At 41.4% G+C, this 13,552-nt stretch overlaps 1 protein-coding gene across 1 annotated transcript; it reads left to right on the top strand.

Annotated features, from left to right (window-relative positions):
- Positions 1–291: 291 nt before the first annotated feature.
- scpp7 (secretory calcium-binding phosphoprotein 7) lies at positions 292–13,330 on the top strand. The gene is made up of 18 exons (XM_066696257.1): positions 292–356; positions 827–868; positions 1,215–1,268; positions 1,544–1,591; positions 2,397–2,453; positions 2,880–2,945; positions 3,500–3,571; positions 4,061–4,102; positions 5,028–5,087; positions 6,771–6,827; positions 7,237–7,335; positions 8,172–8,237; positions 9,717–9,749; positions 10,269–10,364; positions 11,556–11,609; positions 11,703–11,762; positions 12,466–12,493; positions 13,265–13,330. The coding sequence occupies exons 1-17, from the start codon at positions 303–305 to the stop codon at positions 12,487–12,489; spliced, it is 984 nt and encodes a 327-aa protein (XP_066552354.1). The 5' UTR covers positions 292–302; the 3' UTR covers positions 12,490–12,493; positions 13,265–13,330.
- The last annotated feature ends 222 nt before the right edge of the window (positions 13,331–13,552 follow it).

Genomic DNA, 13,552 nt, shown 5'->3' with positions numbered 1-13,552 from the left:
ATAAATACTCGAGCGTTTACAGGTACTGCACACAGCTGCTCATCTCTGGCATCGGATCAGGTAACGCTTTCATCTTTAGACATCTCTTGCTAAAATGACACAGTGTTTGCTGCATCAGTTCATTACTAAAATTGGTTTTATACATTGTAGCATTAAAGACTAGAATAGTGTTTCTCTGTAGAGTAGTGAATAAGCTTCATATACCTCTGATTTCAATTTCTGCCACTTCACAGAGTTATGGTGTCTTAAAGTACTGGACGACCAAGCTTGTATTGTTTTTCTTCACAGATACTCCTTGCAAAATGAAGGAAATTATTCTGTTCACCTGCTTCCTAGGACTCACACTTCAAGCGCCTGTAAGTTTTACCTCTTTGTTCTTCTTTACCTCTATGCTAAAACAGCATTTGAAACTTGTCTACTGTTGAATGAGTGCAATTATCCATGTTACCGCAGAACAATGTGCAGGTGATTTAAGTTTATTCCAGTCTTTGAATAAAATCAGTTCCTGCATTTTTTATTTATGTAATTTAGTACATTTTCTGTGGGCTCCATGTGATTCTGCATTTGTTCTTCTCCCCGAGCAACTGCAAAACACACAAATAAACAAACACTCCTGCTTTTACAAGTGTCCTTCAGGAGGAGTTAAATGAAATAGCTCCAGGAACTGTTGCGCATATGAAAAAGCACATCTCTTCCTGAGCGCAATGTTCAAGGTTAATTACCTTTAACCATAATGGGTCTTGGGATGTTTTTATTTGAAAAATTTAGCATTTCACTACAACATTCAGTAATTCATATTAAAATGACTTGTTTTATTTTGAAACAGACGCCTCAGGAACAAACCGCGGGCCCACCCAGTATAGAAATTGTAAGTTCTGTTATCATTGTTTATTTCATCACCTTGTTCATATTTAATTGTGCATTTTCATTTGAAAGATTACATTGACTGGGTCTCTGGGCCCAAACACCCGAAACGCATTTACGCAAAATATCTAACTTTATTGCTCCTGTTTGCAAAATCCTGAAAATAACTTTCTTGTCAATGGACCTTCATTCCTAAGTCTAATTTGGATTTTAACAAATTGTTTTCATTTTGGTTGTAGTGCCACATAACTAGATCTTGAAAATCAATTAAAAATAACAAATTCCTTCTGTGAGGCCATGTGTGATCAGAGACTGACAAGTTTAAATGGTCGTGTGATTCTCTATTACAGCTTCTTCCATATGGATTCCAAGGCCAGGCATTTGGGACGCCACAGCACGCAGCAGTGAGTGCACTGATCCCCAGAGCTCTGCTTAAAACTGTTAACATTACAGCAACCGATCTGGAAGAGAGAGACTGAAACGTCAGGTTTTCATGAACTTTCAGCCCAAATCTGACCAAAAATTGACAATCTTCCGTAACATTTTAGCAAATACCTACTTCATGCAAAAGATGGCAACTTGATGAATCGTCATTTTCACTGTGATCTACAATGTGCTGGCACTTGCCAAATGCATGCAAAAATCAGTTTTCTTCTCTTTTTTCTGTTTAATTCTCCAGCACATTCTCCAGCAAAATGGACTGCCAGCACACGCCAGCATAGAATTTGTAAGTTTCCAATCAGATTTATTTTAATCAATTCAACACAAAAATAAATGTCTGACTGTGTTATTTCTTTTTGTGACCTGCTACGGCTAAATGAGGGTTAAAAAAGAAAGACAAAAGAAAAACAGATTAGATCGACATTTAATTAAAAGTGGATGTAAACTGGATGTAAGGGAAACTCGCCGGCCCTTTTAAATTACTGAATCTGATTTCCATGTGAGATAGGGATGGCACAGACAGGCTATAGATTGAATAAAATTGTACGACGGCGGTTTGTGTTGTTTTGGAAGCAGTCGAGACTTGTACAGCAACTGGAATATTACCAGATGTTTCACAAACCCGGTTACTTTGTCGCCTCGAGACACTTCTCAATTTCATTGGGGGGGGAAGATTCGGCACCAGTGACATGTGTTTAAAGAGATGGGTTTGCTGCAGGAGGCTGGGGTTCATCTAGTGGGCTGTGGATGCAGACGACAAGTAAAATGAACTTGTAAATACAATCCAAATTCAAAACATTGCTAAGGAAAGCTGTATTATTAACTGCAGGCACATATGGATAAGGAACAGTCAGTTTTAATATAATTGGAATTCAATGTAATACATTCTGCTTTTGTACCAAATCCATACCATCATTTCTCAGCAATCAAAATGTGTTATTGGTCATTTATGTTTTTAACACGAAGAAAAACATTTCACACAGAGAAACGAACACATTTTAATGGAATGTAGCAACACAAAACTGTGATCTCTGGCTGAGCTTGAGCAACGGTTATATTTACACAACTTTCCAATCTCATTCCTCTTCCAGCTGGTGCCGTATGGAGGCCCCCACCATCAGTCTGGTCTCCCCTCGCAGATGGGACAGGTGAGTTCACGCGTCTGGCTTCAGTGCCGCTGAGGACAGAGATAGGCCTGTAGACAGGAGAAACACTCTGATCAGCATCACGTAATATCAACTGTGTCTTGAAGTATTATTGTGCATCATTCGATAGCGGTGATGTGTGTGACTTTAAATATAATCTGTTTCTATGCATTATGAGCTCTCTCTTCAACAGGCCGTGAAACATGAGCACATAGCAAAAGGACAGGATGTAGAATAAATAAACAATCAAATGGCCTAATATTAAATCACACAAGGCTAATAAATCATGCCTCAGGATGTAATTCAACAGAGAGGGTTACAGGAAACCCAGCACGGCCATTTGAGTGTCAGTGTGATGGAGGAGAGGACAGGAGTCTGATAGACTGGGGCTCCTCATGCCACCGGGGTCTCTCGTCTTCTCTCTTCTAGATGTTTCCCAACCAAGGGTACATCAAACAGAAGAAGCTGCAGGCGCCCGGAGCAGCGAGCAACGAGGTTGTAGGCTTTTTATGTGTTTGTTTGTTTCTCTTTACTTTCTGATTGCGAAGGAGGGGTGTAAAGCCTTAACATCTCCAGAAGTCCATTATTCTCACCAGACACTGGCTGCTCTGGGCTGGATTTACTAGAAACAGCAAAACAAATTTGAAATTAAACAATCAGTCCTTAACGTGACTACTGCAGCAGCTGTAAATAACAGTAACAGTAATTCAATAGTACATCCCAGTAGGTATTCAACTTGTTTTTCTTGAATAACAAACATGCTTCATTGCTTGCAAAAGGTGCAATGTTTGCACACTGTATCACCCACACCGAACATATACAGTAGTCAAATATATTAGTCGGTAATCAATATATTTATTACATATATAAGTGCTACTACTATTAATACTACTACTAATATATACATCATAGAAATTAACTATGTCCAGCCTATAACACAGATACAATGAGTGAAAGTGGAGGGGAGCGTTCAGTGCCGTTGACTTGTCTGCTTTGAAGAATCCTCTGAATGATTCATGACTCGTTTTGTTCTTCATTTTCTCTCACAGCACAATAATCCCGATCCTGCTGCTGAACAGACACCCCAACAAGACCCAGCTGGGCCTGCTAGCATTGAAATCGTAAGCCCGTCTTTACAGAAATACATCCTGCTTCACTTCATACCTCAGACAACCTGTAATCCATTGGTTAGCCAACCAGAGACCGGTTACATCGCTCAGAGAAGCGCCTGAAGGAGGAATTAGAGTTTTGCGATGCACAGAGGCCGGCTCTCAGTTGTGTTAACTTGCAATTTCATTATAACAGTCCTTTAAAGATGTCACTTTTCATGTCTTTGAGATGTATAGTTTTTCCCACATGATTAATAAAAACATTTGAGTTTTTATGAATCATCAGACGTGATCATAAATCCTCTGACAGTTTAGAAAAGGGCTTTAAGATAAAGATATTTCATACAGAGAAATAAAAACACGAGAACATCTCTGAGTGTCTCACACTGGGGCCACGAGACGAACCTTGATGAATCGCTACCTCTGTTACTCTGTCAGTGTAGCTTTTCCTGACTTGTATTAAAGACGTTTGATACATGTTTATTTTATTTTCCCATACAGCTCATGCCTTATGGCTTCACAGGGCAGCAGTTCGGGATCCCAGTGAGTATTTAATATGGCAACCCAGGCCACATGAAACAACCTCTACCGTTTTGTTTCAAACATCACTGACCTGAGAGGACGGTTGAAAGTTTAGTGGCTTGTTAGGCTTTTTAATCCCAGGAATTGTGTGTTTATTGTTGCAAACTTACAATCAAGTTAGGCAGACTTTGAGGGCAGTCACTTTGCGCTGCTCTTGATGAGTCACTAATATAGTACATTTCACACGCTGGTTATGAGAAAGAGAACAGGTTAAGTACAAGCTGGAGACAAAATTTATTTTAAATATAGGTCTGAAGAAAACTACATTTTAAAAGAACTGACTGTCTTAACTGTACAACAATAGTGTATTATTGCAAGTCCCTTTGGTACTGCGCCGCTGCTTCACCAGGTGACCCTGAATGTCTGTTTCTAAAATACAGAAATACATTAAATCAAACGGAGGTGCAATTGCGTCGCAGCAGGGGAGTTACACTAACACAATACGGGGAGAAAGTGCGACAGTGAGGAAGCAGCAACTCGTGCGTTGGGGGAATATGCAGCTGGCCGGGACAGCTAGACTAATTGTGATGAGAGCGCTTGAAGTTGTGAGCAATGGCCTGGCTCTCTGTTAGTCAATTACCCTTTAATTATATTAAATGCTTGGCTGGCTGTGATGGGTGGCACAAGCCGTGGTTTTGAGCTGTTTAACGGAAAAGCAATGCTGAGGAATCTGCTGATCAGTTCGTCATGATAGTTTCATGGCAGTATGTTCTCAGCTCTTAAGAGATTTGAAGACAAACAAACGCAGAACAAAACTAAACCAGTTGTCGTGTGTCGTTGAATACTAGATTGTAATTCCTACTGACAGACGTCTGATGGAAATCTCTGCTGTAGTTCATCAGTTACCTGCTCTGATGTCCTAAATGTATCTGTTTTGATTTGATAGAATACCCAGAACCCCTCTCAGCAGATGCCTCAGCACCCGGGTCATGTGAGCATCGAAATGGTAAGACCCCCCCACCCCCCATTTATATGCTACAAAGCCTGACTAATTAAGAAAGATATACACTAGAGTATGAAGGATATGTGTTCAAATCAAAGCAGGATTTCTTGTAAAGACAGCAGTTTGGAAACAGACCCTGACCTGCAGTTTTTAATGCCAGTTGATTGTTTGTGTCTAATGTTGTGAATGTAATCTGTGGAATTTGGTGAAGGTCCAATAAAAGCCTCTAGCTGCCATTCCTCAAACTGCGCCTTTGAAGCCAATTCAATATTAAAAGAGGACACTGTTCATGTTTTCATTTTTTTAAAGACGACTGTGATAGAAAGCGTCACATCAGAGATAGACCGTTGGTGATTCAGCGTTCAGCTTGGCACCCAGTCCCACGTTGCTGCTGAAACGTTTATGTCTTGTCACCTGGCAAGCATTGCTTTAATCACAAACCTCAATTCAAAAGCAGTAAATAATATATCCAGAATTGTAATTTATTTATAGTAGCAGAGTTCGTGCTTCAGAAGTGATTTCGGCACTGGAAAATGTCATACTCAGGCAGTGCTGACAGCTGGAGTTAAGCAGGTTTATACATGACTGAAGTGTTTACCATGCTAAGACATTTTTGCAAATCATGTAACATTGACTGCATAGTGTAACTTTTATATCTATGGCTGATCAGCCCCCTGTGCACTTGCAAGTAAGATTTCATATTTTTTAACAGATTTATTTACTTATCGGTTCCTTGATCTGAAATGTAGAGAAGAAGTCTAAATAGAAGTATGTTCACATGTAGAAACAGAACTGGACAGGACTCTTTCATGGGTGCTATAGTGCTGTTACTGTTTAAACTGTGTTTCAGTCGTGTTGAGAGACTCGGAGAGACAACACATCTTTATTTATGTATTTTCACTCTGCCAACCTTGTGATGACACTCTGTCTGAAAAGATTGTACCGTAACTGCTCGGTTGAAGTGAGGCTATATGCTTCACTACAAACGGGCTGTTGTGCTGGTAGATTAAGCTTCAGTTTCAATCACTTGCTCCTGTCAGCCACTGGGAATGCAATCTGTAATTTGCAGTTTGCTTTTAAACTGCCTTTCAGAGAATCCAGAGGGGATTGACGTGAATCTGTAGAAACGAATCCTGAAACGTATTCCCGGAGCTCATGAGGGGAGTTTGGTGGAGAACCCAGTCCCAATCCATTGCATTACGAGCTCTGGATTCAATTTGATCCATCAGCACTACAGTGTATAAAACTGATCCCAGGAAAGACACACAAGTTGACTGTGACTTTGAACCCTGAAAGCCATGATTTATTAATACTCAGTAGAAAAAACAATAGTAGACTTCTTGCATTTTCTGCACCAATACAAGAAACCTTTATTTAATTCCATTAAAGAATTGAGGCATGGAAAACACGGTAGACTGGTACACCTGAACATTAACAAACACAAGTACAGAGTAATTTTTTGTACAGAGTAATGATCAATCATTTATTTCTTTCGTTTTTTTAAAATGGTCAGAACCCTTTGGCAAATATTGACAACCTCAGCCTTCAGGAACTGCGGTTCTCCACCTGGGTTCCTCTATGAACACACAACCCAAGTGAACCTGTAGAAACACAAGTGCTGTGGAGCTGTTTGAGAACAACACTAATGAAAATGTGTGCTGACAGTCTGTCTCTTCCATCACACAGCTGTACCCCTATGCGTTCCCAGGACAGGCATACGGATACCCTCAGCAGCATGGGATGGTAAGCCAACCTAATCTTAATTGCCCCATCATTTTATTGAAGACCTGCATCTGCTGAACTGTAACTGTCCTAAAGGAGGAATAACGCAGATGCCCATTATGGTTTTACAATGCGCTCACTGACAGCCGAGTGACGGATCGCAGCTCTGGCTCTTCTAGCGACGCGTCTTGGGATCGGTGCCGCCGTCAGTGCACAGAGTAAAACATGCTGAGTGCCATCTCTGCCGCTCCTCAGAGATCCATAAAGCAGCCTAATGGATGCTGTAAAGCTGGTTGAAGAGCCATCAAGTCTGTGATGGTGACAGTAGCAGCCCCACGAAGGCCTAGAGGAGGGCTGAGAAAGTAGGACAAAGGAAATATTTAACACAACCCAAACTAAAACTTCAACACTGGTTCTTGTGTCCCTGCAGCAGAATGATGCCCCCGCCCCCCCGGCCGCCGCCGCCGCCGCCGCCGCCGCCGCCCCCCCGATGGCGCCGGGAGCCGTGGGCCACGCCAGTGTGGAGATTGTGAGATTCTCGATTGTTTCACTTTGTGTATTCTTGTTCTCCTGACAGATTCTGAGCCCCGATCATTGGGTTTGGTTTGTGTATTGTTTCATAATGCGCTGCGCTGGTTTGGAATCTGACCCATCTTCCCTTGTGACCTTGTCCTTCACAGGAGATAGAAAAACAACATCTGGAAATATGTTCTTAAGTCACAGACAGATCATCTTAATGATGCCGTAGAACAGAATCAATCTTGTGAAAGGAAATTGTGGGATTAATACAAAAGGGAAAGGGACAAAAATAATCCCCATAAATAAGGGAAAGTTGATGGTTGAAACATCTAACAGAGATATATGACTGGAAGACCTTCCCACAGTTCTGACTTATCCTTTCTATTGTACAGTTGTATGGATACGGATTCCCGAACCAACAACAAGGACTCCATCCATCAGTAAGACATTTACACTATTTACATACATTTATGAAGCCAATGATTTGCCTGTTTTACTTTTTCACAGTGTTTCACACACGTGTAATAATGTTATGGGCATATTTCCTTGCATGTGGCTTTTCAAATATGTAAATCACAGAATATATATATATTCAAAGCTTTTCTTTTGATTTTGAATGAATGTCAGAGAAATATTAAAGCAAATTAATACTGTTTTGTGTGAGCAGTGCAATGCCTGACAGTTGTGTGTTCTAGTAACATTGGCAGACTACTGTGCTACACATTTAATGATTTAAAGACCTCTGTGTATTAAATTATACAAGAGAACCACTTGGGTTACCTCCAGAGAGAGTCATTCCCAGTCACTGCTGTGTTGATCAGTTTGTGTTTTTTGTTTGTTTGCTAGATTCCTTCTCAAGGATTTTTGAAACGCAAGATTCCCCAGCCGGCCGGAGCGCGCAGTCTGGAAGTGGTGAGTCATCTCGTTGTTGTCTCTCATTTTTTCAGTCCCTTAGAACCAGCAATATCTGATTTGAACACGTGGGCGGACCGCGTAAATAGTTAGCGAATAGCGAATATATTAAAAAAGTTTTGATGAACCTTAAATGAAAAAGTCTAGAATCCTTAAGGTCCTTAATACAATAATGCATTTGCAGCACAATGCTGACATTTGGAAGAGATTTGCCCCAATTAATACTTAGCTTGAGCAAATTTCAAATTTCATTTTTTGTGATATTTTATTTTCTTACAGATACAGCCATTTATTAGCCTAAATAATTAAAATAATGAATAATAATTAATAAATAATTAAAATATTTTAGTTTAAAATGTGATACTGTATAGAGATTTCACACTAATTCATTGAACACTATTGAACAACACAGACATCAGTCACTAGCATGTCAGGGATGTTCCCAGTGTCAACATTGGTCACAGCAGAGTACTATGGTGGGGCTCATCCATACAGCGGTTTGGCTCAAATCAATGTCTGAATTTCAATGTGAATACACACACAATGGAATAGCCCCCTTCCCAGTAGCTATAAATACCATACATTAGGCTGCTATGGGTTAGATCTGGGGTTCCCAAACTGTTTGACCCCAGGGACCCCCTTGTCACCCAGATTTTGGCGGGGGGGGGGGGGTAAAATAGTGTGTGGGGGGGGAAGTGGGCTGACGGTGAAATACGGTGAGATCGGGGGAGGGGGGGTATTCGTCGGAGTACCAAGACCGCATTTTTGGATACGTGTACCACAGTATGGAAACCGATGGGTTACATGATTGACTCCTTTGTCACACGCAAAATTACATCGAGAGCAACAGATGTGGACGGTCACTACTACTGAGTTTAGGCAAAATTATTCGTGCTATTTCAACTCGTTCACGTTGTCTGGCAAACAAAACGCATTGTACATCACGCGTCACACTCCTCACACACACAGAGAAAGTAAGAGAGAGACACACAGAGCGAGAGAGAGATACAGTAGTTAACGGAGCACATCAGGTGGCTGCCCAGGCCACACAAAATGCGACAAATCGACCCTGTTATTTCAAATATATTCAAACTCATCATTTACATTTTCAAAGGAGCACAATCCTTTGCAATGTTACAATTTCCCAAATTACTTAGCTAGCTAGCGTTAGCTAACGTTAGCTAATTTGGCTCAGACTACACGGCGTGCCAACGCCCGCCAATTTCACGCAGCAGTGACGCAGTGCGGCAAATGGAACTGGCTGGCACTGCTTCTGCTCTGTGATATTCTTGGTTGTTCCATGGTGGGGCTAAGGTGGGGCTAACACGATTCTTGGTGGGGCTGTAACCCAACCAAGCCATACCCTACCGTTGCCCCTGAGTGTCAATAGATTGCATCCCTGCGCTAAACACTACACAGCAGCGATTAAATAAATATTATAAACCATGTTCTCTAATGCTTCCGATTGTTTCTCTGCAGCTGTACCCGTTTTCATACAGACCAGAGAACCCGGTAAGAAAAAAGAAAAGTGAGGAGGTAAAGGTACTCTGATGACCTGAGCTGACCGTATGCTCACGGTGACACGGCTGACATGTGTGGCTTAGTCCCTGACCGGGCTGCCAAGATAGGTGCAGGCATTTCAAGCAGCAGCCTGACAGTAGACTCACAGAGACTGCAACACTCCCCCGATGCTCCATTAGTGCAGATATCTCTATCAAAGGCAAGAACAGACCATCTTCAGGGATTAAACTGCACATGATAAAAGGAAATGAAAGTAAATCCCTCTGTCTGGGTGGTGCACCGCAGAGGCACTCACTTCTATCGACACAACATGTTCTTTACTCCCCCCTACACACACCTTCCTATATTTTACCCCCAAACTTAAAGAAACACAACTAACAATCACAAACAATTACAATAAGACAGAAACAGATTAAACACTTTTGAAATATTGACGCTACTGGTTCCAGGGTAGCATAAGGAAAATAGCTCGATGTCGGCAGTGTTTCACTCTCCCTTTGTTCTGCACAGATGTTCCCGTTCGCTAACACAGCCCCCGCGACGCCGGAGCAGCTCAATTCTCAGAGCCCGAACGTGAGGAAGCAATCTTCTCATCTGCGGCAGGAGGTCCTCTATTCTCTCATTAATCCTTTTATGATGGTGTAGAGAAAGTAAAGTTCCTACACATTGATCTGTTGACTTTGTCTTCTCGGCTGGTGTTCCCTTCTTTCATAAATTACCCGCTGTAGTTAAATCAGTGGCGTCGCCGATGTACGATAATCATCTCGACAGCTTTCCTGCCATTTAAGAATTCGCTTTTATTGAAGAACAAACATGAGGTATATCGTGCGGGAGCCTGAGAGGGAACTGTTTTCTTCTTAATTGAATGCCTTCCCTCGTTGCCTTCCTCTGTTGTTTGGCCTTTGATTTCCTTCAAAAACGTTCCCGGCACAATCTGGCTTGTAAAACAACTCCTCGCTTCTGACGGAGGGGAACAGGGAAAGGGGAACAGTATGAGTGCCCCATAAGAGGAACATTTCACACCGGTCTGGCTCTAATTGGCAACCCCTGAACACTTCCTGGCTACCAGTTTGGGGAATGGTTCTCAGTAGCATTTTCCCTTTTCCAGAGGAGCAAAAAGTCATATAGAACTTTTAATGCATCTAACTTTTCCTTGCAATAACGATAACTATAACCGGTTTCTGTCTGTCGAGGATTTCTTAAACTCAAGGGCTTGTCGGCAGATAAAATGGACATCGACTCTCCATAAATGAGTCCTAAACATTTCCATTTGTATTTACATTTTCCATTACATTTCCGAGTAGGTCAAGTTCACCCTCTTTAGACTAAGTTAATAGTTCTACTTTAAAAATGTTGGCAGGTTTCCCAAAACGTGTCTGGAAAACTAAAAATTCAACAGCAGTGTGGGCAGGAATTAAAAGCCTGCCGCTTCACATCAGCTGTTCTTGAATCCAAACTTTAATTATTTCACGGACTGTTCAGGTTTGAATTGCTTCGATCGGTCTTTAAATCTCTCCACCCTGGGGTGGGCTGTGTGACTGGTGGTCATTTTATTGGCCCTTGTGGTTAAACAGTTCATGAGCTCTGTGCAAAAAGGAATGCCAGAGTTTTACCTCCACGACACACATCCTGTTTTGTGTTTTGTATAAATATTGTACAGTGTAGGACTTTGCTGCTCATACCCATGTGGAGCCAGGTCTTAAAGGCACACCTGTTCGTCTCTCTCACACAGATAATGAGGCAGGAAGTGACTAATCCCCATTAGCTTCAATATTCCCCATGTTTTTCTCTCCACAGGTTCCGCCTCCAGCCGAACTCTTCCCGAAGCAGCACCACCAGGTTATCCCCACTGTAAGATAATCCTGTAACAACCTGCAGTCAGGATTGTGCTGCTCAAGTCTTTCAAATCTGTCTCTCAACACAGAACTGCTCTGTTCCTTGCAGGTGATTCCCGGTGACAGGATGCAGCAGGAGCCCGAGCAAGCGGTTCTGCCAAGTGCCAAAGTAAGATAAAGAGCCTTGTGTTTATTCCCATTTCTTATTCCAGGTTCACAATTACTGTCACATCAAGAGTCTGTCATTTGTCAAAGACCCTGCGCATCGGAGCACACGTCCCCACCTCCGATAAAAACTGTGTATAAATATGTCACAGTAGTATTAGGCTATTTATTGTGATTTTTACAAAATACTGGAGTCACTTACAGAAAACAGTTTGAACTGCAGGAGACTTGGCATCCAAACAAGTTGTTGCCATTACCACAGTCTTCCATTGTCTTTAATTCCCCGGTGATCTGAAATGCTAACTCTACTGAAGACCCGCCCCCACCACACAAAGCACTTGATTCTGATTTGCGAACACGTCAAACAAAACCAACTCGAGTCAGATTCATTGAGAGGTATTTTCTGTGATAAAACAAGTATTTTGCTACAGCCATCCTGTGACGTTTACTGTGAGACTCAAGAAGCAGCTCATGTACCGCCTGTGGATGGCTTTAATACACAGCGACTTTGTCTTTGGGGTGAACAAACTGTTCAGCTCAACTCCACTTCCATGGACAAATAAAGCTTTAATTCAAGGATGGTCAACCTGGTTCCTTTATAAAACAATCCTGTGGGTTTTATGGTTGCCTCCCAATCATCAGTAGCTAAATAGCTGGAACAAATGTTCACGATGATGATGACTAAGAGTTTCTTTTCTTCTTTGCAGACCCCTGTTGAGCAGGAGGATTAATTCAGTAAGTTGTGTCCCCCCAATGTGCCTCCTCTGTGTTTCATACAGTTGGAAATTTTGCAAATCAGAGATGCATGGAAAGGACTTTAAACAATGACTGATCACAGGAATATCTGTCTCCTTTTTAGCTGCCTGATCTTGAGAAGTGTTAAACACTGAAACACTTCTCTTCACAGGGTTTTAGATGATAACTCAATGCAGTGAATCATTCTAAGCTCCAACAATATTGCAGGCTTAGAGTACCCTTCACTGACATTGCATTGGTGTTCACCAGTTAACCTGTCACAAACAAGCTCTCAGAAAAGCCCCTTAACAGTTGCAGACATCCTGATAATGCCAGCAATAACCAAGCTGTTTATTGTTCAGAGTGCTATAAAACTAGTCACTAAATCCAGTAGAAGGTTTAGGATACTAGATTTTAATTTGGTGGGATTTACTTGAGATGCTCTTAAGGAAAGTATAGAAAAACAATGTATCTGTTTGCACTTGAATGTATTATGTCTCTATGCTTAATTAAACACAACGGTTAATACAGTGATTCAGTGACAGTCAGACAGCTGCAGACACAGTATATGTACAGATAGCTGGAGATGCTTTGGCGAGAACATTTACAATAATGATACGAAACTCTAAATAAAACAAACAAAAATGAAGCGTTGACAAAGAGGTTGTGTTGGTCAATGCAACGATGGGAGAAATTCGAATTTTGTGTAGAAGAGTACAACACGACCCAGCTGTTATTTCTCTATATTTTGATGTTGCCTTTCTTTTACAGAAGTGATCTTCGCTGGAGTGATGACATCCTGGCAATGAATCCCTCCTTTCTTACATCAGGCTGCATCTTCAGTTAATATATATATATATATATATATATATATATATATATATATATTAGACGTCCAATTTGAATTAGCGGTTCAGCTGAAACTTTTACAATGTGTTCTGTTCACAAACCCCAGGTGTGAGTCACGCACTACTGATTTTAAATCATATTGACATTTGTTACATTTGTCTTCCCAAACAGAAGAAATGATAAAAACACAGACTCACATTTTGCTGACAA

The sequence above is a fragment of the Amia ocellicauda genome, chromosome 22 (assembly GCF_036373705.1).
Source record: "Amia ocellicauda isolate fAmiCal2 chromosome 22, fAmiCal2.hap1, whole genome shotgun sequence".
NCBI classification, from domain to species: domain Eukaryota; kingdom Metazoa; phylum Chordata; class Actinopteri; order Amiiformes; family Amiidae; genus Amia; species Amia ocellicauda.
The sequence above is the reverse complement of the archived record's forward strand: the minus strand, read 5'-3'. Positions and strand labels throughout refer to the sequence as shown.